This window comes from Carassius auratus, chromosome 30 (assembly GCF_003368295.1).
Source record: "Carassius auratus strain Wakin chromosome 30, ASM336829v1, whole genome shotgun sequence".
Classification (NCBI taxonomy): Eukaryota; Metazoa; Chordata; class Actinopteri; order Cypriniformes; family Cyprinidae; genus Carassius; species Carassius auratus.
The window spans coordinates 19008064-19034211 of record NC_039272.1 but is presented as its reverse complement, the minus strand read 5'-3'; the positions used below and the strand labels follow the sequence as shown (position 1 = coordinate 19034211).

Sequence of the window (26148 nt, the reverse complement as noted above, 5' to 3'; positions counted from 1 at the left end):
AAGCATGCTAACATCGATGTTTTGTTCTGACAGTCATTTTGACACTTTACATTTTATATGCCATGCAAAAGTTTGGGGTCGGTAAGTATATTATGCTTACCAAGGATGCATGTATTTGATCATAAATACAGAAAAAAACACTTCTCTTCAAAATACATTTAATTTGCTTAATTTTAGCAGACATCACTCCAGTGTTCAATGTCACATGATCCTTCAGAAATCATTTTAATGTGCTGATTTGGTGTTCAAGAAACATTTAGTTATTATTAGCAATATTGAAAACAGTAAAAAAAGTTTAATGCATTCTTGCAAAAAAAAAAAAAAGGGCTCAATTTATGAAAATATAAAAAAAATTACCAACCCCAAACTATTGAATATTAGTTTACGTCCTCGGTTTATACTTGAAGTAGCCACATCAGGCACATGCCAACATGGATGGGTTGCATGACATGAACAAATAATTCATACATTAGTTGCAAGTTTACTGACATGTTGTATAAAAATGGTTTCTTTTGTGTTGACCACATGTGTTTTTGCGCAATGAATTCTTGGCTGCCGAGAGCATGGACCCAACAGTCTGATGAATTTCATTGTTTGGAAAACATTTTAAGGACATTTCGTTTACTTGGGTACAATAACACATTTTTACTCTATTGGGCACCACTTTCTTTCTGAAGCAAAGACTTCTGCAGTAGAAGAACTGTGAAATCAGACAAGCAAACAAAAAACAAACCCAGGGCAAACTGACAAGTTACCTGGCCCTGTTTTGCTGAATGCATTTGCCTTGTAAAGCAGGAATGCAGTTGTTATGCATAAACCCAGAATCAATTTGAAAAATGTTTCCATGATTTAGAAACATTTGCCTTTTTGTGGGATTTCAGCATAGTTGGTGGCACACACAAAATGTATGAATTATTTACAAAGCACAAGTGCAGCTCGTCTTACTCACAGTGGTTGTTGAGAATTCTTAGAAGTCCAATCCTCTCTCTAAGCCCGAGTCTGGTGGCCTTGGAAATGGACAGCGAGGAGGACGATGATGATGACATTTTAATGAAGAAGCCCCTCCCCCAGCTACAGCCGGAGCTCAAAAACAGCCCAGATGAACGGATTATGTTTAAGCCCGCCCCTGATCTTACCTGCACACGTTCTCACTCCGCCTCCTCTGCCTGTAACCCCACCCCTGCAAAGGTATCGCACTTATATTCCCTTTTCTCAACAGTGAAGCAAACTGCACAAATACAGATATCTGACTACAGATACTACACATGATCATTATTACTACATTTTTGAGCACTGTGAGATGGAAGCTGAATGAAAATGTCCATTGTTTCTTTTTTCAGGATATTGAGCAGGGCATCCGTCTTCGTTCATATTCCTACACCTCGCCCAAAATCAGCCTGCTGCCTCCACGATTCAGTAGGGATGCCCACCCTCCACCTACTGACCTCAACCAGGGTCAGAACCTCTTACCTTTCTCCATCCACCTCTCACTTTACTTGCATTATGTCCCAAATGATGTGTGCTTTTGCCAAGGTTAGTGTTTAGTGTTACAGGGACAGATGACAGGAAGTAGAGTCAAATGTGAAAAAAAAGCAATCAAGTTGATTGGGTACATTATTCTATTTTTACATACAGGTAATAATAAAACTAGATAATCACAGGGCCTAAACAAAAAGTATTAAGTTTCTGAAAACATCTGTTTTTTCTTTGTTTGTCTTTTTCTTAAGGCTGAGAGTGACTGAGCATAGTCATAACATCTCTTATATTTCCTGTCTAGTCTGTTTTAAGCATGATGAGCTTTTAAGGGATAAAAGGATTTTATCCTCACTGAAAACTGAATATTTTCTTTTTATTTAGTTTTTTGTAGCAAGATCAGAACATTTATTTATATATGACCTGTTTGACACTGTGAATGTAAGCATGTGTGAATGTAAGTGGATATTTATGTTAGCGCCTACTAAATTTTTTTTTTTTTTTAATTGATAGCCTGAATCTGTAAGCCTGTAAGTTGCTTTGGATAAAAGCGTCTGCTAAATGCATAAATTTTATTTTATTTAATTTTACTGGTTAAAGCATTCACAGTGTATTGTGCAGTAAATCAGAACCTAGATCATTTGTGTTTTTTTTGTGTTGTTTGTGTCCTGTTCTGTGTAGATTAATTTCCATTTGGATGTAAATCAAGTAAATATTATATTTAATGATGATTAAGTTCACATACACTCCCAATTACAAACACTCCCAATAATGATTTTTTATATTGTCAATGGAAAAGCAGAACACAGTGCTGTTATAGTCACGATTGTGCCTTGATTGTGCACTGCTTACATATACAGTGTGAAACAAGCCTACTTTCTTACTGTGTGATGGATATTAAGCTAAAATTGACAGTATTTCGCTCATGATCTCCTTTTTATCAGTTGTTTTATCTTTTTATAAAGGCTGTAACTACAAATTTTAGCCTGTTTGTAATTCCCCTCGGATGATCTGCATTCATTAACATCCAGTGAGTCAGAGTATCTCCCAATAATTGCCAGTGTCTGTGGCAGTTAACGATGCTGAATGCCATTCGGCAGCATAATCAAGCATGTTCTATTCTATTATTCCAAAGCTGTTTAGTAGATTATTAATGTTTATAGGAAAATTCTGAAGATATTCCTTTCTAGTTCTAATGTCTGAAAAGTAATTTATGGACACCCACATAATAGCTGTACATAATAACCTCTACACTTGATCATGGGTTGGATTTTGCACTTGATTACTAACAAAAATGTAGTGAACAGACACACTACTAACAAATATCCCCAAAACCAAGTAGTTAGCTAATATAGATTGCTTTTTTTGGGCATCATCCCTGCTGGAAACACCAATTTAAGATTGTAATTGTGTTTTTTGGTACATGGTTGTGGGACTAAACTGTTCTGAAGCTTGTTTAGCTGTCATGGATCAGCAATCCATCTCCTACATCGTCTGACAAGCTTCATATGGTCCGCTGGTAGTCCACCCGACGATGAACTTAGAATGACCAGCTATGACCAGTTAACCACCTACCATGTTCCAAAACACAGCTGCACGCTTGAGTTGAATTTTCTAGCAGGGGCAGGCATGTTTGAATGTTTGGTTTTGAGACCGATGATCCAGACATCATTAATAGAGGAACCAATCATCAAATCACCTAGTTTTTTTTTTTTTTTTTAGTTTTTTTTGGTTCTTTCTGCTATAACATTTCATAATTTATAAAAATCCTTCCATTCAAAACCAGCACAGTCTGTATGTGTAGAGTAGTGGCGGGCTGTAGTGAGTGTCATGTCCGCTGTGTCCTGTAGATGGCGCCCTCTCCAGCAGCAGTGGCAGCAGGTCTCTACTACAGGCACTGTCTCTGTCTAAATCTCTGTCTCTGCTCAACCCTGTTAGTAAGTACGGCCACGCCTGCTCGCCTGCTCACCCGCTCACCCGCCTCTTATGCCGCACGCTGCTAACAACATAGCGCAATACTTCTGCTGCTGAAAGCACTCTGTGTTTAATGTGGGAGAAGGTGAATTATAAAAATGGATGGGTTTTGTGTTTGTATAGTGTGTCAGTGTTATTTTATTATTATTTATATAAAATCTCAATATTTTTAATTTTCCTTTTGTTTTTATACTTTATATCTTTGCTTTTTTGTTTTTTTTGCTATGTGCACCTATAATTTTTTTTTTTACATTTCAGTAATTTTGGTACTTTTGCTCAGGCTTTTTAAGTTTACATTTTCATCTAATATTTATATTTTATTTTATGTCAGATTTGTTTAAATGATCTAAAAAAAATGTGTTTTTGTTAACGATAACATCACAGGTCTGGTGTGTGTACAGTATGAGTGAAGTTGCAAATCTCCATGGCTTTGCTTGCTGGTTGTGGAAGCCTAATTGCAGTGCGTCTGCCTTCGACCTCAAGGGGTTTCATCATTATTTGATAAGATGTTGCTGGAAAGGAAGGATGGTGTCATCAGTCTGTAGATGAATGTTTATTATGTCTATAAGGAAACCTATTGTAAATTCTCAAATTCGTTTCTTTCAGTGTTTCAAAAGCCAATAAAAAAAGTGGTCTTGACAGAAGCAGTCTAAATTATACAGTTCTCTTTTCCACAGAACATCGTGCCTGCAGCACATCAGAGCAGCCTCAAGAGAAAAGGTAATCCAGTCCTCTAACAACCTCTCATCTCCTCTGATCCCAGTGTTAGATATTAACCAGAGAATAAAAATGTTGAGTACAATTCTACATGGATGCCAGGTGACAAGATGCTTTCTGTTGATTTTTGAAGCACGTGGCAACTTTTTCAGGTGTTAACCGTTCCAAAGTGAATGCTATTTGATAGTGTTGTTTCTGTTTAATGAGCAAAAATATTTATGTAAATGGACACATAGATATGAATGCAGTAGTTGGTGACTGCCATACAGTATGTCATATTGCAGCTCATATCATCGTCATCCATATCTTTCAACTTATTTCCCTGCATTGTTTTTTTCTTAATGTTTTTTTTTACAGCAAAGCACAATAGCGCCCTCCAGAGACAGTCTGTGTGTGTGTGGAGTGTGGATACTTTACAATGTAAATGTATGTTGTGTGTATGAACACTCAGAGTGCTGTACTGTACCTCTGTAGGGAGTTAAGGTTTCGTAGACGTGCTCAGTCAGCCGACGATGAGACCAGCGCAGAGCTGGCCAGCTCCCTCCAACACCTCACGCTGTCCGAATTCCTCAAAGAGTATGTCAATACAGAGTAGCCCCAAAACACCAGCAACACCCTTGGCATGATCGTCTTAATAACCTAACCAGAATGCACTGTCACCCACGGGCATGAAATCAAATCTAATGCTTCTTAACCTTTGTGAAATAACTCTAAATGATGCTTTCACTTCACGGTGTTGACACTAAAATATGTAATAACACTGTTTGTGTACCTAACTGTGGTCCTTGTCTCACAACTCACCTCCCACCAAGCAAAGATTTCTAATCAAGAATGTTTGAAATGCAGAGAATGTCCGCACTGCTCAGGTGGTATGTCCTAGTTATGGCACGGAGGCTGATGCTGATGACTAATTATTAATTTTCCTGTTGCCAGGAAAAGAATGCATGACTTAGCCTGAAACAAATGCATTAATGAAACCGCTTCACTGCATCACGGTCTGAAAATAAAAGTTGTATTGTCATTAAACACTCACTGGATAGGCATGCGTTTGTGTTTATAATGCACAGGTGATTAATATAAGCGGGCTTTTGTGTTTCAGGATCGAGGAAGAGGAATGGGACAAATATATCATCCCTTCCAAAACCGAGTCAGAAAAATACAAAGTCAGCCGCACATTCAGCTTTATAAAGAGCCGGATGTATAGCACTCGCAACAAGAACAAGGTAAACATACGTGTTATGTATACTGTAATTATATTTATACACTGCTTTTAAAACTTTAGGAGTGAGGGAGGTAAGCAAGGATGACCGTAAAGCTATTTATGATGCTACAAAAGATTTCTCTATCAAATAAATGCTGTTATTTTCAAACATTTTTTAAGCACATTCATTAAAGAATACTGAAATAAGTGTTGCAGTTTTTACATAAATATTAAAATGCATTGATGATATGAAGAAATGTTACTTGGGGGGGAAAAATGCATTATAATATTACATAAAAGCAATATGTTAAAATATCAAACATTGGTTTATAGTCTTAAAATTTCTGTTATACAATACATATTATTTTATACAATTCTTTTTTTCTTCAAAAACTGAACTGAACTATTTCCCGGGTTTTGCACAAAATATTGTTTAATAGCCATTCAAGGTGAATGAAAGAGAGATTGGGGTAAAGACTGATTGTTAGTCCCAAAAACAACCAGAGGTGTCTCTTTTAATCATTAAACCTTCATTTGACTGTAACTGTTTTACCAGCAGCAAACTCTCCCGTGGCTTTTTTTTGTCACACAAGCATGTCAGACTAACTTAACAAGCAGAAAACATGTAGTGATCAAAATGTTGAGTGTAATGTGCAGTCATGGCAGGTGGTGATGTGGACTGTGAGAGATCTAATGGCTTTCCCTCGGTTCTTTAAGGGGAAAGGAAAAGAGAGAGAGACCAAAGACAAGCAGGTCAATGGACACCAGTTCACAGCGGGATCTGTCCTGGGGTCGACACTTTGTGAGATCTGCGGCAAGCCAGCCCTTGGGAAAGAGGTCCTCCACTGCACACGTGAGTTCGTTTAATGAAATGAAATGGTTTTAATGAAACCGATATTTTAAATAATAAAACTGTCATAGTTGTAACTTTAAAAGATGTACTGTTTCTTGTAAGAAGGAGGTATATAATGAGTCATTTCATTTTTGTCTATTTTTGAAAATTAGTTCTTGGAAGTTTGTCAGGTGTAGTGTAATAGGTGTTTTTCTGTATTATATATTTATGTTGTTTCTTTGGATTTGTTTGTTTCTCTTGACTCCTAGACTGTGCAGTGAGTGTCCATAAGGGCTGTAAGGACTCATCTACGCCATGCCTGAAGGTGGACTGTGCTTGCGTTAACACTTCTGTTTTTTTCTCAATATCTAAGTCTGATAGATTGCCTAAGATTAATATTTAAACACAAAGTAGGCTCTGTGATGAGTCTGATTGTTACAAAACAGAACACTGGTAATCAGTGTAACAAACGTGGAAGTAATGTTAAGTTAAAAAAATTAATTTAATAATACTTACTTTTTTTTTTTTTTTTACAGAAACCTCAAGATAAATCTTCTGTTATGACAGTAAAAAGCAGGACAGCCTCCCTTCCTCAGAGTGAGTTTTACCAGCTTTATAAAACATGTGAAGGAAAATCGGTATAACTCCCGCTATCATATTGATTTTTTTTATGCAGTTACACTTTTGCCTTGGTTTTGCTCTCACCTTTTTGTCTGTCACCTTTAGATTTTATAGTGCGTGAAAGTTCCTCCTCGTCCTCTCTGATCCCCACCTCTGCCTCTCTTCCTGTGATGACATCACGAGACTCTGCTCCCCTTCCTTGCCCTCTGTCTAGAAGTGTGCCAGCAGTCACAGAAAGGTCCGAAACTCTTACTGTGTTGTATTATTCAATAAAAAGTATCTAGATAAATGAACCCTATATGGTAATGCCCAATAAATGATCTGTACAATCTCAAATATATACCACAAATCAACTGTGCAAATTAATTTTTTTTTTTTGTTTTTTTTTTTATACTGTTGTGATATTACATATTTAAAATAATATCAGTTGAAAGGTGCATTTGGTCCAAAATTAACTGCTGCTTATTTATTTTCAGTTTGACAGTTTCAGACATAATATGGATGTTTATGTAGTCTTAACACACCACAAATGAATTGAAGCTAACTATATTTTATGATTTTTATTTCCTCTGTAAATGGTGAATAATTGCTTCTACTTGACTTTAACTGTTTGGATAATCAGTGGGTGCCCGGAGTTTGTATTTGTTGAGTGATTATGGTTCCTTAGTGTTCTAATCAACATTTATGACATTTTTTCCTGTCAGGCTTAGTGGTAGCCCAGAGGCAGATAGTGACACCCCCCTGTGGCGGAACCACATCCAATCAGAGGAGCTCCTCCAAACCATGGAGTCCTCAACATCCACTGATTCCTCGCTTATTGAAGGTCAAACAGGTGGATTTTTAATGAAGGAAATCGCCAGTGAAATAACTCCAACTGCACATACATAAAACACAACAATTAACAATTTTGTCTGTTCCACATTTCCATAGACTCTGTAGATTCCCCCATACAGAATGAGCTGGTAATGAATGCTGCTGATTTGGAGGTGGAGTCATGGAGCTTAGCGGTGGAGCCCCAGTTCTGTAAGATGCAAGAAAAACGCATCATCAAGAGACAGGATGTCATTTACGGTCAGCTAGAACTCACTCAAAATAGTTTTGTTCGATTAAGTTCTGTACATCATTTGATAGTATTTTGTTCTCTTGGTCTTTCTCAGAGTTCATGCAGACTGAGCGCCACCACGTACAGACGCTCATGATAATGGCGGAGGTCTTCAGGCGGGGAATGCGGGAGGAAGTCGGGCTGGATGTGGACACTATTGGTCGGATTTTCCCTTGCTTAGATGAGCTGCTTCTCCTCCACCGTGACTTCCTGTCAGCGATGAGGGAACGGAGACAAAGCAGCATTCAGCCCAACAGCAGCAAGAACTACCTCATCCACCGTGTGGGTGACATTTTTCTGCAACAGGTACACAGTTATAGTTGTTGTATATATGTCTTTATGAGTGCACAATTGAAAATTCAGTGTCCTGATCAATTTAATTGTAACACTTTATAATAAGTTATACCTTATTGTAAATTGTTGCAGTTAAATTTATAAGTTTGCATTTGTTCATTTTAGTTGCATTTACTAGCTATGAGCAATACATTTGCAATAATATTTGTTCATCTTTTTTAATGTTTGTTAATATAACTGTTCTTAGTTCATGTTAGCTCAGGTGCTGAAATTAACATTAAATACTTTCAAATCTTTTATTGTTAGTTTATATTAACTAATGTAGTTGACTCATTTTAACAAGTGAAACCTAATTGCAAGGTATTACCATCTAAGTGGATGTTATATCATGACCATGACTAAGCAGTTCATCCATTTGGAAGGTTCATGAGAAAAAGTTACAATGCCCATTCCACGAATAATTCATTTTTTGAGTCAAATATTTTTCAGTGAATCAGTTCACAAAACAGGTCTGGATAGCATTTGTTATTGGTATCAGTATTATGTATATATAGAGTTCAGTACATCATAGGTGTGTGTCTGTGTTCATTGTAGTTCTCCCAGGAGAATGCAGACAAGATGAAGCAGGTGTATGGCGAGTTTTGCAGTCGTCACACAGACGCGGTCAGCTATTTCAAAGAGCTTCAGCAGCAGAATAAGAGATTTCAGCTCTTCATCAAAGTGAGAGCCAAATCACTCGATGACTGTATCAGTCACGTTTTAATGTATTATGGATGCTTTGGGCAGCACTGAATTCTAGCTAATCTGATCTTTTTGGTTCCACAGCAACAGAGTAGCAACTTGTTGGTAAAGAGGCGAGAAATCCCAGAATGCATTTTGTTAGTGACGCAGCGGATTACAAAGTATCCCGTCCTCCTGGAAAGAATACTGCATTATACAGAGGGTATTTTTCCTCACCCACAGTACTTACTGTACATGCACACAAAATCACATCCAAGCTCAAACGTATACTGTGTGTACACATTTGTTTAGACTCCATTTCTCTGGCTCTTTGTTTCAGAGGGCACAGAAGAACATGCTGACCTGTCTCGTGCACTAGTCCTGATCCGAGAGCTGATATCCGCTGTGGACCAGCGTGTGAGTCAGTACGAGCAGAACCAGAAGCTGAGTGAGGTCCTGGGCCGCATGGAGAACAAGTGCTCGACTAAACTCAAGAGCGGTTACACCTTCCGCAAGCAGGACATCACCAGTGGCAGGGCTCTGCTGCACCAGGGACCGCTGCTCTGGAAGACGGCCACGGGAAGACTGAAAGGTGAGAAAATGAACTGTCACAATATATTACACAGTAGTCAGTAGAAAGGATGTATGAACAGCCATCTGTTCTTGTGATTCTTATCTGGCTCGGTAGATGAAAGATCGGGTTACATTATTTGATTGTTCTGGTCATCCACAGATGTTCTGGCGTTTTTGCTGTCTGATTCGTTGGTGTTCCTTCAGGAGAAAGATCAGAAATACATCTTTGCTGCTGTGGTTGGTTTTTGAGATTACTATGCATTTTCATCTTCATAAAGCATATATATCAAATAATGGTGCTCTATTGTAATGTATGAATTTTCAGCAGCCGTTGCAGCCTTAAGTGACACATGATCCTTCAGAAATCCTTTTAATATCCTTATTTACTCAAGAACCATTTCTTAGTATTATCAATGCTGAAACCATTTGTGCTGCAAAAAAACTTTTTTTTTTTCAGGATTCAAAAGATTTAAAAGGCATAACTTAACTTAATGACACCAGACTTTTGAGAAAATGTGTAATCATTCGTGTGCTAGGAATAGCCTACATTTAGATTTTTTTTGTAGTGAGTGTTGGGTGAATGATAGTTTGTTTTTGTTCAAATAGTTATTCTCTTACTTTCCCAGGACCAGAAGCCTCCAGTGATCTCTCTCCAGAAGCTGATCGTGCGTGAGGTGGCCAATGAGGAGAGAGGCATGTTTCTGATCAGTGCGTCTTCAGCTGGGCCTGAGATGTATGAAGTACACGCTGCTTCTAAAGATGAACGCAATGCTTGGATGAGACTCATCAGGGAGGCTGTGGAGAGGTGTGTAGAGAAGGAACGGAGCATGTCATTCTTGATTCTTATCTATAAGGGCAGCTGAGCGGGAAGCAAATTAGTGTGTGTGGGTGATTGTACGAATTTTAAGTTACATTTTTTTTTTATTTGCCAAGTTGCCCTGAAGAGGAGGATGAAACTACAAGTGAGTCAGAAGAGGAAAGGAGAGTCACAGAAGCAAAGGTCCAAAAGATCCACAGGAATACAAGGTACAACCTACCAGATAGGGACGATGGATAACAGTTTATAATAGCTGAAATTTATAATATCTATAAATAGCTATCCATTTGCACACCCCCATTCATCTTTCATCTGCGGTGCAGGCCATTACTGTGGATATGTAAGAAAATGACATTGATATAGCGATTGGCTAATGACACCTCAAGAATGCATACATTTCTTAGCCGTTACTGAAGTATATTTGAAGAGCTCTTATAGCATGACTTACACTGGCTGTATTGTCAATTACTGTTAAAATATCTAATAATTCAATGAAATACACAAGGTTTGTATGTTGCTTTTATTACTTCATTAGAATATGCAGTCGAATAGTGGTCAGTGAATGTGTTTTCTAAATGATTTGTGTCAGCTAGAGAATAATATTTTTTTTTGAACATGGCAACCATCCTCCCCTTTCACAGAGTCTTTGTGTGGCCACGATAACCTCATCTGTGCCAATCTGGAGGAGAAGCTACACATCTACGCTGAGCTGTCAGTCATGGCAGGACGACGTGAGACAGGACCGGAGCCCAGACTGCTGGTACGGCCCAGCACTGAAGACATCCCTCAGGCCGGAGTACTGCTCAGTGCCGCTCTTAAAGAGGGTGAGAGTCCACTGATAATAATAGTTGTTGTGTTGTATAATAATAAAAGTTTATTACCCACCAAATTAGCATATTGGAATAATTTCTTCAGGACCATGGACACTGAAAACTTGGGTAACAGGTGCTAAAAATTCAGTATTGCCATCACAGGCTTAATTACATTTAAAATATATTAAACCAGAAAACATTTACTTTAAATTGTAGTAATATTTCACTATTAGTTTTTACTGTGTTTTTGATCAAATAAATGCAGCCTTGGTTAGCATAAGGGACTTTTAAACATTTTGACTTAAACTTTTGAACGATAGGTATGGATATATTCACACTCACATATTTATAGACCCAACATACTTCAAGAGGCACCTTTTACAGTACGTTTTAACAATGCAACCAGCTTCCGTTTTTTGCACTGCAATACACATAAGTGCATGCATAGTAATCCTGCTGTCTCTATCTCCCCATTAGCGGAGAACCTGAAAGCAGCCCTCTCTTCTCACTGTGCTTCTACTGCCGCTGTCCCGTCTTGTCCAGAAGAGCAGACCCAACTCGAGCCTTGCTCTCCTTCCTCCCCTCTGTCCCCTGAGAACCAGAGTCCACTGATGGACCCCGTCCAGAGGAATGAGGAAGAGGGGAGAGGAGAGGAAGGCTTAGAAACACAGGCCTTTAATCACAGCTCAGATGCTGACTACAATATACACCTAAAGGTAAACAGCACTTAAACATCTATTATTTGCACACAGGATTGCTACTAGAAGATGAATTGTGGTAGTATTATGCCAGAGCATGGTTACTAATAGAAATATACTAATATGGGTAGGAAATATTTAATATTTCCCATTATAAGTGATTTAAATTGCAGCCTTACCAAAAAGGCTGTGTTCAGCATTGGAGGTACAGTCGCCCTGCATGAATAATTCACATTCTTCTTCCACTATCACATCTCATTCTTTATGTTACTAAGTATTAATGAGCTTAAAATAAGAGGAGTCCATTTCACTGCCTCAAGGGTCCCGTTTCATTAAATATAAAAGCGAAGAATTAGGCTTTCGTTTTTCTTGGATCTCTTTTCTGCTGTCGATGCCGTCTTGCAGTGCACTGCACAGTATGTCATGCTGATAAGGTTTTTTGTGCTGCTGACGTGAGCACAAGGTCATGAGATTATAAATATTTAAAAGGTATTTACATTTTATTGCTCCCAAACAAAGGATTCTTGTTAAATGTTAAATAAATGTTATTTCTTTTCAACGTTTATTTGGGGTTTTTAAGATTTAGATTATCACTAATATTAAGTTATATTTGCATTCTGTGTAGTAACAGATTTTAGCTAAATTTATCCTGTTCTACATGAGCAGTAACAGACATAGTTGTGTGTCCACTAGGTGGTGCTGTAAACTTAATGTCCATATAGATAAGACATAAATCTTGCCTTAAGAGGGCAGACTTGTTTTGTGTTGAATTCACTTGAACGTCAAGACTGCCACTAAAGTGCCGTAATATTATTAGTTCTCTCTTATATAAAACAAATATTCAATCCAACACAAAGTTTAATAACACAGGAAACTATGCAACTCCAGATATGGTGACTGTAGGGGTATAACACCCATTAACAGGCATTTTTTTCTCATATTCTCTCACCTTGTGGGAAGTTATCAATACTGGTGTCTTAATTTGTCCCCCCACATTACTCAAGCATCCTTGAGTGAACACTTTGCCTTGCTCATTTATAAACCTACTTGGCTGGAAGGAAGTTTTCTTTAACCCAGGTCACTGCCCTCTGTTTCCTGTGCTGCCTGTCGACTTTGTAATGAACCAAATGGTGTTCGAGTCAACAGATGCTGAAATGTTTAATCATCCCTAGGAACCTGCTGAAATACACATGGTGTTTGCAGTTTTCTCAAATTTGCTCCAGGAAGCAGATGTCTGACAAAAATGTAAATGAAATATCTGTTGTTTGTTTGCAATAGAACAGAACATATTGCTATACACACAGCTATTCTGTTCTCTTTCCAGGATGAAGAGACATTTGTTGGAGTAGACTCCTAGTTTTGATTTAAAGGTCTTTACTTTGTTGCTCATAGTTTGTTTGTTGTCCTAATGTAGGTGAGTCAGAGTGTGCAGAGCTTGACTCAACTGCTATACAGTCTACAGGTGAGCTCATGTCACACAACCACATACCAACTGAACGAATAATTATAGTGGACAGGCCTTACGTCAGGCACACATAAACACAAGACATGACTCACTTCAGGCTTTTATAAAAGATGCATTAATTTGAACATAAGTGACATATTTTCTTAGTTTTATATATAATATGAATACAGTTTTCACAGTCAGCTTTCTCTGAGAATGAATCTGAACCTGAGTGTAGTTGAGCCAGACTGAGTCTAAGAGGCTATTTTTACATAATAGTTCATTGCTTTCATCACAATGTTGGAAATATTTATGTTTTAAACCAGGGATGCCCACACTTTGTTTTGTGTGATGATCTACTTTTCAAATGAGAAACTCACTGAAATCTACCAAGTGAAAATAGCTTGTTGGGATGTATTTTTATATTGCATTCATTTAATTTTTTATTTAAAAAACAAAATAATAAAAAAATATTCAATTCTTAGTACCCCCGTAGAACTGTGCCTGCATTTACCTAAAGCAGTGGTGCTCAACCATATAAACTACTGTACGGGTCCATTCAGAATCACTAAACACACCAAAATACAAATGAAGAATGAAACCATTCTGAACTCAGCGATCTGAAGGCGCCTCGATTCCATCAGTGAATAGTTCCTCTATCAGAACACTGTTTGGAGCATCTGATGCACATGTACATAAACACACCACTGATCCTCAGAAAGTTCTCCAAAACACGTGAGCTGTATTAAAGCAGAAATATGTTATAGTGATCAGTGCACCCAGAGCACACATACACGGTTTATGCTACTAGTGTGACACTGGCTTCTTTTATCCAGCCAAGAGCTGTAGTTTGCGATCATGTGCTCATGAAAGCAATGGTACTGAGAACATTATTTTTCATGCACTTTAAGCTTTTTTATTTTCCAAATGTAATATGATTAGTCCAACTAATCATTCGGTTTGTAATGCGTACCGGACCGAAAGTCTCGTACAGCAACGGTTCAGTACAAATACGTTTATATTTACACCCCTACATAGTTTATATACTGTGCTCTACCATTTAAAAGTTAAGAAAATAGATAAATAAAAACATGAACATGTTTGAAGACATGGTAATTTTTTCTGTAAGGGAACTAATTCTTTAAACACCCTTTCTTTTTGTAAATAGGCAGCAGTCACCATCCAAGACAGTTGCTATGAAGTCCAGAAGCTCCTCCTCCTCCTGTTATCAAGCCCCTCCCCTCACCCACACTCCCGCCCACTGCCTATCACTCGCAGCAACCAGACCCTGCAGGAGCAGGAGCGCCAGCGGGAGGCGGAGCGTCGGCGAGAGGAGCTGGCGGATGTGGCCCGTCTACGGGGCACACTGGTACGAGAGAGGCAGCAGTGGGAACGGGAGTGCCAGGTGCGCCAGCTTCAACAGTCTGAGCTGGAGGCATCACTGGAGCAGAGGGAGCTGGTGTGCCACCTAGAGGAGGGGAGGCTGCAGAGCGAGCGACAGGAGCTCGAAGAGCAACTGCAGGAGTACCAGCAAAGCCTGGAGAGACTTCGAGAAGGCCAGAGGACTGTGGAAAAGGAGAAGGAGAAGCTGGATGCTCAGCGGAGGCTGCTGGAGAGTTTGAAGCAGGGCTACCAGCAGAACCTGCCAGCTATGGTCATACCATTGGATGGACTCCAGACACAGGTGATGATTAGTGAGTGGATGGGAATGTGTGGGATTCAGTGGTGGTCTATGTGATGTGGAAATCAAAGCCACCATTCATTAACAGGGATGAAGTAGAAGCCACCACTTTAAAAGCCACCGAGCACTTGCATGTTTTCCCTATTTAAAGACAGTTACATGGGGATTTTATTTTGGGTCACCATACTTACTCATGTAAATACTCATGTAACCGTCTTTAAATAGGGAAAACATGGAAGTGTTTGGTGGCTTCTAAATTCATCCCTGTTTGGATCTTAAGGAATGAATGGTGCTAAGCTAAACGCTAACATAGTGGTGCCGCGCGCTACAGCGATTAAGTGCAGGCACTGAGACGGTAGAGCTACGTATCAACTCATCTAAGTTGAGGGAAGAAAATAGTGAAATATGGAAAAGCAGTGGCGTTTTCCTTTAAGCTACCATTTTATATTACTCTGACACCTGGTCAAATGAGATTTAGCTCTGTAGGATAAAGGTTAGGATCATGATACACACCATAAATGTATGTTGCTACTGTTTTTTGTTCGCTTTTGGGATCACATAAGAGTGTTTTAATCTGGAAACATCAGTGTGTGACGTCAAATTTAAAGGTGCAGTAGGACATATTGGGAAATGCTAACTTTAGCCTGATAGCACTGAAAGTGTACGTCGCATCCTTCCTGCAAATCGTTGTCCAATGCCACGCCCCTGAATGCATATACGCAGACAGACCAGACGACCCAGATATAACATCATTGCAATACATCATGTGTCATTCATTGATGAGAAAACATTAAAGTACAGTTTGTAAAAGTTCTACAATACCAGGAAAGAAGATCAGGTTGTTGATGTACGTGAATGCGCTGATGACGTATCCTGTCGGTGCCAACGGGGATGCAGAGGTATGCAAATACATATGTTGACAGGAAGGTAGGAAAGTCAATCAAAACCCTCGGGACAAGAGACTTTTAACCAGCATAACAAAAAATGTCTATGAAGACAATCAACTACTGCACCTTTAAGTAGATTAGCAAGCAAGAACAATCCAGTCAATTAATTATAGACAAAATCAAATCCCGCCCTACATTTTTTTTCTTTGTTCGAGAAGCCTACCTTGCAGTAGGGAAGAATTTATGTTTTTTCAATTTCCGTTTCATACTGACTTTATCATTGCTCACACCTGCTCATCTTGCATCATAACAATGAAAGATCGTTGTAGGTTTCTTTTTTGTTGAAAACTGCTTAATACATAGATGACAGGTATCTTAATAATCATAAAATCATGTTACTTTCTTTACATCCGTTGTGCTTTGGCACTTCTCTTATGAGCAAATGTAGCTGATGGTTTGAGGTTTACTTGTGTTTACCTGTGGAAATGCAAGGTGGAATGACAAATGTTTTGTAGGCAGTAATAAATCAGGGTGGGACAAGAATATGATTTTGAAAATATTTTTTTATTTCCTGGCTGAATAGTAGTATTTTGTTTATTTGAACTAAAACTGAAAGAAAAATTAATTTATTGTGATACTGTTTTAAAAACCAGCCAGCTACTTGAATGGATCAAATCATGTGCAGTCTATGGTTTTTACAAACATCCTCTAATGAATTGATTACGGTAGTTAAGATTGCTCATTTATCTGTAAGGAGACAGTCCTTCTTTTTAATTCTCCTTTTCCCTTTTCTGCCACATTTTTTTCATTTTGCATGTTTATTTTTGGATTGGTCAGTTTATACATCAGAGAAGACTTTTGGCTGTCAGCCTTCTATGTTCTTGTAAAATGATTTGAACTTGCTTAGACTTTTACCATTTAAAAATACATATTTATGCATTTGAGTCATATACATTAGTGAGAGGTTGATTAAAGTCGTTTCATTAGTCTATTTAGAGTAATATGTGTGGAATCTAAGGCTGTTCCCTCCTGAGGTCCCTCCACTAGTGGCACTAAGGGTGCTTTTGTCTTGCTCTTGGGACTTTGTAGTTTCTTCCTGTTTATTCATATGCGCGTGTATGCGTGTTCTTCATAGCTGTTTGTGTATGTTTGAAATATTCCTAAAAGCTTTAGCTGTGAGCTGTGGATATGTCATAAAAGCCTTTGTGCACAGTGTGAGTCTGGAGACGCAGCTGTCTTCTAAACTGAAATATTTCTTTGCTCCTCTGCTCTTTCCTCATCCCTCCTTTACTCTTTTGCCAAAACACCCAGGTAGTAGTGTCAGAGGAAAGCTCTCCCAAATCCCCTCTCATCTGGCTTTGAAGATGGGAACCAAACTGTCAGTTATGAATTCAAGGCAGGAGGATATATATATTTTCTGTTATTCTAGATCCCATTTGCTTTTTTTCTGTCTTGTAATCCCCTTCAGTCTCATTTTGTTCTTCTTTTTCTTTCTGTTCCTTACATATTTCAACTGTTTTGCATTCTTGTCTCCATTTATGTCTTTCTCACTCTTTTGTCTCTCTTCTAAATTAAAGTACTATACGCTAAAATTCAAAATTAAATTTGAATGTTATAGGCTACATTTATTTAATAAAAAAAATACAGTAAAAAAAGTAACATGAAATATTATTAAAATTAAAATTTCTTCTAATTTATTAATGTATTCTTATTATGACAGAGCTGATTTTTTTGTGTCTTTTAGTGTCTCATGGCCTTTCAGAAATCATTCCAATATTCTGTTGTGCTGCTAAATATTTTTGTGGAAACCTTAATATGTATATGTTTTAGGATTCTTTGAGCATTTATACTTTACTTTTTTTGACCTTCATGTTTGATCAGTTTAATACATCTTTGCTGAATTAAGTAAATTATTTCTTACAAAAAAAAAAAAAAAAAACCTCTCTTCAGGTTGCTCTTATTGTTTCTAAGTGTGCATGTTTCTCTCTTTCTTTCTTTTTGTCTTTGGGGTGAACAGTGTTTTGGATTATTGGATTAAATTTAGTGACCATTCCTTACAAACCGTGCCTTGACAAATAAATAAGTCTACGCCAGAAAACCCAAACACAATGGAATTTCTAAGGTCCAAAGCCAATGCTGTTGTTTTTTTCAAGCCGAGTCAAATCAGGAAAATAACATTTCTTTCCTTCAAACTCTTGTACACAGGGAGGATTCAGTTGCGGTCAAGCGTCTGTTTTTCACACACAGCTAAGCCTCTGATTCATTACCTGGGATAATGAGAGCAATTCATGGCTCATCAGTCTAAGGCCATGTGAGGCAGTCTTAGTTTTAGCCTCTTGTCTGTGTGCTAATAAACAAGCTAATGATTAATGGTAATTGAAAAGCCCCTACCAAGTCAAGATAATTAAAAACAACTCGGTGTGCTTCATTCTGCAGGTCAGGGAAGTGATATTTCATTTTTTTTTTTGTGTGAAGTTTGATTAGAATGAGCGAAAAGAGGATGAGTGCAAGGGTGAGGTGTAGGTCAATAGCATCCATCTGAAGGCTAACTGTTCTGGAGTGTCTTCACTAGATATAAAACACAGCATTGGGGAGTAACTATACAACTATATTGGGGAGTATCACAATAAAAATACATTCAAATGGAGATGTCTTTTGAAATCCAATAGCAAAGTTGTCTTACCAATGTTGTATGTGAAAAACCATTTGTATCAGGATGCTTTAATTTACAGTGCTGTTTGGAGTCTTGTTGTAGCAACATTCTCCATTTAGATATTTTATAAACACAGCAACAATCTGAGAGGTGAAATCTTTTCCAAAGCCTCTTATTGTTTATTGCTATTGCATGGATTCCCCGTCAGAATGGCATTTGTGATACCACAACTTTAAATAGCTTGTGAGTGTGTATCCAATATCTAAGCATTGACCTTTTGGGGAATATATTTCTGTGTCTGCCTTTAAGATGCTCCCACACACATGAACCGCCTCAGGCCCAAGTTTTATATATGGTATTGTTTGTAGGGGCTGATAAGCACAGAACAGTGATTTTGAGCTTGGGTCAGTGATTCAGTCTAGGCTTTAATTCACATATGTAACCAACCAACTGAATAAATGAGGAAGTCTCAGGAAAATGGGTGAAGAGGTGGATATGATGTCTGATGGAAAAACAGCATCACGCCGTAGGCTCTGCTGTCACTTTTCTAAAGTCTAAATAAAGCTATGGGGAAAAAAAAGGAAAGTCTTTTGAATGACCAGGTGATGTCAGGTCGAGGTAATTAAAAATAATTCAGTTTGTGCTAATAGAGGTAAGCTGGAAATTCAAACTTAATTCAGCATACAGCAAAAATTATAATTACATTTTAGATGCATCAAATTTCGCTATTTGTTCCCCAAATTTAACCATATTATTTCTTGTAATTATTTCTTATTGTTTTCCAAACAATTTTTTAGAATTAAACCGATTATGTAAGTTTACTACTTCTATATGTTCTGTATCATGGTTTTAAAGGTGTGGAAAAGTTGTGTGTCATAAATCTGAAACTGCTGAACACACCTTTGCTAGAAGTCGTACGTCTGGGCATTATATAATTTAAATGAGGTGCTTGAGTATGTCATAATTGCATTGATTATAGATGAGTTGTATTATATATATTATAGTAATATGTGAGGGATGCACATGTCTGTCTTTCAGGACACGGGTCACCATAACCTAAGTGGACCGGATGAGCGCGGATCTATTTTTGTGAATGAGGCAGCATTTATGTCTCCCTCCATGAACAACAGGCACATCCATCTTCAACATCATCCACACCGTCATCATCAGACTGTCCACCTGCACTCAGGATACTCGGATTCTCCCAGCGCTCAGAACAGTCTCAATTCACTCCTGGCACGATCCAACCACAGACAGAGCTCTGCTGGAGTATCCGATGCTCCTGCAGGGCACGAGAGCTGGACTGGAGGAACAGTGTACTTGACCCCTCGGAGAAGTCCAACAGAGATCCCAAACAATGGTAATATTTTTACTGCAATCACTAGTAACTGGGCGGAATGAGGAGTCATATGTTGCAGTGTGAATTGAACTGTTTTTTTTCTCTTAATTTTTGGTGCACATTCCCCACCCCCTAAAATAAAAATGATATGCATTTATTTGATCAAAAGTAAGAGGTCAGAATATTGTGAAATATTATAACCCATTTAAGATGACTGTTTTCTGTATTAATGTTTTAAAATGCAATTTATCCCTTTGATGGCAAAGCTGAATTTTCAGCAGCTATTACTCTAGTCTTCAGTGTCACATGTTCCTTCAGAAATCATTCATATATGCTGATTTGCTCAAGAAACATTTATTAATATTAACAACGTTTAAACATTTGTGCTCTTTAATATTTTGTGTAAACCATAATATATTTTGGTAACACTTTACTAAAGCCTATTTATAACGCATTATAAAAGTTTATTAAGCATAATGCATTATAATTATAATAATAAAGTTTTAATTACATTATATCTTGTAGGAAATGATAACCAAATTTGAAATGCATATGCACAATGAATTGATAAGTATTATAATGAATTAACTGTGGTAACAATTTGTCATGAGATTGTACAATGCATGTTAAAGTGCATTACAAGGCATTAAAACTATTTTAGTTTTACACATAAAGGCTTTAAGTAATGTGTTACCTAGATTTTTAAATAATATTTTCATAATATAAGTCGCAAACCAAAGGGGAAGTAGCTACACGTTACGTAACATTTGAGTTAAAAACGAGACTCAAAAAAGAAATGAATTACAAATGATTGGATGAGCTGGTTAAAATACCTGTTGTGACATTAATTGGCAACTGTAAACAACTATGTCATAAGTACAAGCGTCCATCTGCAGTACACTTTGTAATGTGTGCTACAGTTTTCTTTCACAGATATATACCTCAATATAAAAGGTATTTCAGAATCTCTAATGATTGGCATATTTTTACCATTATATAGCTGCCTATAATTAGCAACATGGCAGAAAGTCAGGCTGGACTTGTTTGGCCCTTAACTATGCCATAGAAGCAAAAGAAAGATTTGATTTCATCACATCAACTTGTGAATCGTTGCTAAGACTTGCATTGCAACAGTGAAGGTTGATTTTTCTCTCTTTGTGTTGTTAATCTGCGTTTAATAACAAAGATTCATCTTCACTCTATCACACACAGGTACAAACACACACAGATATACATCTGTCTCTGCGATCAATTACGCATTCTTTCTATTGACTGGGGTGACAGTGCTGTGTGAATCAGGGGCCTCCAGCTACGGGAGACTGATTGGAACATTGATCTAAAAAATCTTTACCAAACTCATTATAGAGTGACCTGTCATCTTACAAGGGCGAGGAGGGGAGAGGAACAGAAACGTATTCATCTGTTTTTCACACACGAGCTGTCTGAGATGTCTGTTTAACATTATGAATTGTCTCTCTCTCACACACAAACACACTACATTTAATCTCTGTACCTTCTATGGGAACTTGTTTATCACGCAATTGAAATTCAAGTTTTTGCAGATGAATATTACAGTAGATAACATCTTATTTACAGTATTATTTACTTGCTTTAAAGGTTGTAAACTGTGTGTGTATTGACCACCTCATTAACCCTCTTTCATTATTGACAGAGCATGCAAAGGTGCATGTTTAGCTAGATTAGTGTCCCACTTCATAGCTAATCTTACCATTTATAGGGTCTTATTTAACTTAAATGCACATTTACTACATTTGTTTATCTAGAATTCCCTACTTTTTACAGGAAAACTCTATAACACTGCACTTAATGGCATGGCATGGCTTAGTTAGCATGTGCTAGAAGTTATGTTTCTGAACTGAATGCATTTATTTATTATTTAAACTTCATACTTGATCAAAAGTGACAGCAGAGACATTAATAATGTTACAAAAAATATATGTCAAATAAATGTTGTTGTTCTTTTAAACTTTTTAACTCAGCAGAGAGAAGAAAATGTTTCAGTTTCATAAACGTATTAAGCAGCTCAACCTTTATCAACATTGTCACATCATCATTCAGAAATTTGCTTCTCAAGAAAGGTTTATTATTATTATCACTGAAGACTGAACCAGTGGCTGCTGAAAATTCAGCTTTGAATACAAGTTATTTTACATTTTAATAATGTTTTTTTATTTTATTTTATTTTTTAATATTTTTGACCAAATAAATGCAGCCCTGGTGAGCATAAGAGACTTTTTTCAAAAACAATAATAAAATCCTTGGTTGTACTGGATCACTTCATCTGGGGGTTTTGATGGGGCGATCAAGAAAGAGTGAGCTAAAGTTCTGAAACAGATGACCCTGTTATTGACATGACACCTTAATTTAATTAAATCCTAAACCTCTATGGCCAAAAAAGATTATGCTGAGGACAAATGCACATGCTTAAACCTATAGCTGAACAAAGGAGAGTTTCAGTAGAAGTGAAACAGGTGAAGGCCATAATTAAATATATTTGTGTTTCCACAATGCTCATGATTCACTCAGCAAACTGAAAGATCTCCTTACAGTCTACCGTACCTGTTTTTTTTTTTTAAGTAAATAAATATGAATGTTGCCTGTCCTATAAAAGCCTTGATTGAAGTGCTGGTTAAATCAACAAGCATATAACTCTGCTTTGTTTCACTATTTATTCAGAGGTGAAGACCATGGCCTCACAGTAGTTAATGTTTGACCTTCACTGTTCACCCAGTGCTCAGCTAACAACATTACCTCACATACACAAACATTCAGAATGGAGGTGGGTCATAGACCCTGTTGAGAGATGGGTAATTAAATGAGAGGGATCCATCAGTTTCTTTCACAACATCACGTGAATGTTAATGACATGTGATAGCGCTTGAGCTGAACCCCTTGTGTGGATTAGCCCTAGATGTTTTTTCTTACTCTTTTACGTATATGTAGTACAGTGGCCCACTAGTGCACAACACAACAAAGTCAACACAATACAAAGAAATTGCCACAACACAACGCATAGAACTAATTTTGTGGATTGTTTCTATTATGTTGTACTAATTTCGTTGTGTTGTGGCTTGTTTCTATTATGTTGTGCTTATTTCGTTGTGTTGCGGCTTGTTTCTATTATGTTGTGCTTATTTCGTTGTGTTGCGGCTTGTTTCTATTATGTTGTGCTTATTTCGTTGTGTTGCGGCTTGTTTCTGTTATGTTGTGCTTATTTCGTTGTGTTGCGGCTTGTTTCTGTTATGTTGTGCTTATTTCGTTGTGTTGCGGCTTGTTTCTATTATGTTGTGCTTATTTCGTTGTGTTGCGGCTTGTTTCTATTATGTTGTGCTTATTTCGTTGTGTTGCGGCTTGTTTCTGTTATGTTTTGCTTATTTCGTTGTGTTGCGGCTTGTTTCTATTATGTTGTGCTTATTTCGTTGTGTTGCGGCTTGTTTCTATTATGTTGTGCTTATTTCGTTGTGTTGCGGCTTGTTTCTGTTATGTTTTGCTTATTTCGTTGTGTTGCGGCTTGTTTCTATTATGTTGTGCTTATTTCGTTGTGTTGCGGCTTGTTTCTATTATGTTGTGCTTATTTCGTTGTGTTGCGGCTTGTTTCTATTATGTTGTGCTTATTTCGTTGTGTTGCGGCTTGTTTCTGTTATGTTGTGCTTATTTCGTTGTGTTGCGGCTTGTTTCTGTTATGTTGTGCTTATTTCGTTGTGTTGCGGCTTGTTTCTGTTATGTTGTGCTTATTTCGTTGTGTTGCGGCTTGTTTCTATTATGTTGTGCTTATTTCGTTGTGTTGTGCATAACTGGGCCACCATAATTTGGTAACATGAAAATGAACGAAATAGCCATATTACTTTCTTTGGTCAAACACAAAAGGAGTTTCTGCTCTTCATACAATGAACTTCTTAAATCATAAAATATCATCCACCATCCAAAATCCACAGTTGTATGCAAAGCGTTCTGCTTCAGATCTCCTTTTGTTTCACTGAAGAAGGAAAATGATGGATCATGTAACTGGTGACTGTTGATGACAGTGATGAATAGTAACATCCGATCTTGTCTTCACAGATGTGGGTCAGCTCGGCCTTGTCCAAGACTCTTGGTCAGCTGGTGTAACAGGGGCGGGGCTTCACCAAGCCGACGTCCCGCTCGTCAACCAGCCCTTTGTTACCATGGAGACAGAGAACAGAGATACTGATGGAGAGGAGAATATTGTGTATCTTTGAAATGAACAAACAATCTTTGGATTTGCAGTTTGAGATTTGGACCAGGATCTGATCCCACTCCTTCTGTTGTGTTTTTTGATTCTTCCTTTAATCTTAGCAAACTTTCAGCCTTCTGTGACATTCTCCAGACTTCGTAGCACTTTCTTTGGTCCGTGTGTGAGATGGGGCTTGTCTGAGTGGCTGTATTTTGCTTTATAGCCTGGAGCCTTCAGTGACAGAATCAGGTTAGGCAGTTTCAGCACACGTTCAAGCACACACACAAAAGTCCCCGAATCACATTGCCACACAATGTATTTTTCTCCAACTGTCCATGTCAGTTTACATCAGGACACAAAAATACTGACCCTCTCTTTCAGGAGATGAACGATGACTTGGTTTATAAAAGCATTCACCAACTACTACATGAGTCAGGATTATGTGTGCATGTTAGGATAAGGAATCACATTGCCACCTTTCAGATTCAATCTCTCACATTTGGAAACCGGTTGACATGTCCATATGGAGGAGAATGTGTAATATGTGTCATGCTTTACTTTTCTGAAACTGTTCAGAAGCATTGGTGCTCAAGAACCATTGCCTATATATAAAACTAGTCTCATCAGCGTTGGGATTGCAAACTGGCATTCAAATATATTTCTTGATTCTTTTAGGTCGTAATGTTGCTGTATCGGCCTATAGGCTTTATTCGTGCATTTTGCATATTGTCGGTTATATAAATTAGTAAATTCAGGCTTTCTGTTATTTCAGTCACAAACAAAAAAAGTCCCAATTAAAATTCAAGACATAATTGTTGACTGCTGACCAGCACTAGGTGTGAATATTGTTTGTACTTGAGTTAAAGTGACAAGAATTCAGTGTGTGTTTGCTTTTTTAAATGCTATTGTTCTAATGAAAAACACATTTCACTGCGCATAAGAACACTTGCTTTTCTTTGTGTTTTGATTATTCCAATGCATAAACTTTATTTATTGTTAAAATTTGTAAGAAATCATTTTATGTACATAGAGCATGTTTTGTATAATTGTTGTATGTAGTCAGGTGTATAAGGTGTATATGTAGTAAACGTTCATACAGCAGCTGTTGTGTTTTTTCTTGTTTTAAACTATTTTCATCCATTTTATTAGCATTATGTTGTCTAATTTTCACTTGTGTACATAGCTGCTGGACAACAGCTTCAACTAAATATTTTCAGTTCTTTATCTATAGCTTATGTCATACAAATGTAGTAAAGAACAGGTCCTGAAGTCTGATTTTCAGAATAGAGTGTTCTTAGACCGAATATATTAGACTGTAATTGCAGATTCAAAAATTATTTAGATATTTTCTTTCCATTATTGTAAAAAGGCATCGACTAGTGTGAATAATATGATCAAATTGCCAATTCCAAACTTTAGAACTAATTGATTAATCATCCACATAGTACAGTCTTTCAGTAGTCTGTAAGAAAGTTATCAGTGCAAGAAAAGCATGCTGCTTGTCAGAAAAAAACTATGCTAATTTTTACCTTTGTAAATGTTCACATTTCAATTTCAACATTCTCTCCTAAAAAAAAAAGCTAACTTCTTAAAGCAAATATATATTGTCTGTAGAAATAGGGAAAAGCCTCACTGCAAATACCACTGTATACATTATTATTTTGGTAAAATCTCTGATTTGTTACATTCAGCAAAACCTCCATTTCTCTTAATCCTTTCCCCTGTTATTTGGGGACCTCTAAAAGTTATTTGCACACAATTAGCGACTAACAAAGTCAATATATACTACTGCTGAGTAATGCATCTGTGGCTGGGGACCGCAACCAACAGTACAAAACAGCTCCCCATGGCACTGTAATGACTTCAGGAGGAGTTCCACTGTAAACCTGTCATCCCAGCAAATAAATAACAGCCATTAACTAGTATCCCACCTATAGCACTTTTAAAGAAGAAACCCCTTTCCTGTGCATATTCTACATTTTACTTTGACGTGTGTGTTAATCTTCAGACACAAGGGGACCCAAAAGTAATCAACATCCAAAATGGCTACTAGTTCATTTTAAGTTAATTATCGTATTTAAAAAAAGAAAATAAAGA

The 26148-nt window shown here is 37.4% G+C and overlaps 1 protein-coding gene across 1 annotated transcript in view; it reads left to right on the top strand.

Moving 5' to 3' along the window:
* Window positions 1-25152, top strand: part of LOC113049528 (rho guanine nucleotide exchange factor 28-like) — a 58078-nt gene extending 32926 nt beyond the window's left edge. Inside the window, exons 12-36 of the mRNA XM_026211943.1 lie at window positions 993-1188; window positions 1341-1455; window positions 3324-3410; window positions 4125-4167; window positions 4639-4740; window positions 5264-5387; window positions 6083-6218; window positions 6467-6522; window positions 6734-6794; window positions 6924-7056; window positions 7523-7641; window positions 7749-7889; window positions 7976-8226; window positions 8809-8934; window positions 9040-9157; window positions 9275-9526; window positions 9668-9744; window positions 10134-10312; window positions 10441-10526; window positions 10960-11148; window positions 11614-11852; window positions 13249-13296; window positions 14447-14962; window positions 19538-19859; window positions 23919-25152. Of these exons, the coding sequence (XP_026067728.1) occupies window positions 993-1188; window positions 1341-1455; window positions 3324-3410; window positions 4125-4167; window positions 4639-4740; window positions 5264-5387; window positions 6083-6218; window positions 6467-6522; window positions 6734-6794; window positions 6924-7056; window positions 7523-7641; window positions 7749-7889; window positions 7976-8226; window positions 8809-8934; window positions 9040-9157; window positions 9275-9526; window positions 9668-9744; window positions 10134-10312; window positions 10441-10526; window positions 10960-11148; window positions 11614-11852; window positions 13249-13296; window positions 14447-14962; window positions 19538-19859; window positions 23919-24076 (3874 nt within the window). The 3' untranslated portion in view covers window positions 24077-25152. The remainder of the gene's footprint in view (window positions 1-992; window positions 1189-1340; window positions 1456-3323; window positions 3411-4124; window positions 4168-4638; window positions 4741-5263; window positions 5388-6082; window positions 6219-6466; window positions 6523-6733; window positions 6795-6923; window positions 7057-7522; window positions 7642-7748; window positions 7890-7975; window positions 8227-8808; window positions 8935-9039; window positions 9158-9274; window positions 9527-9667; window positions 9745-10133; window positions 10313-10440; window positions 10527-10959; window positions 11149-11613; window positions 11853-13248; window positions 13297-14446; window positions 14963-19537; window positions 19860-23918) is intronic.
* Window positions 25153-26148: the final 996 nt, after the last annotated feature.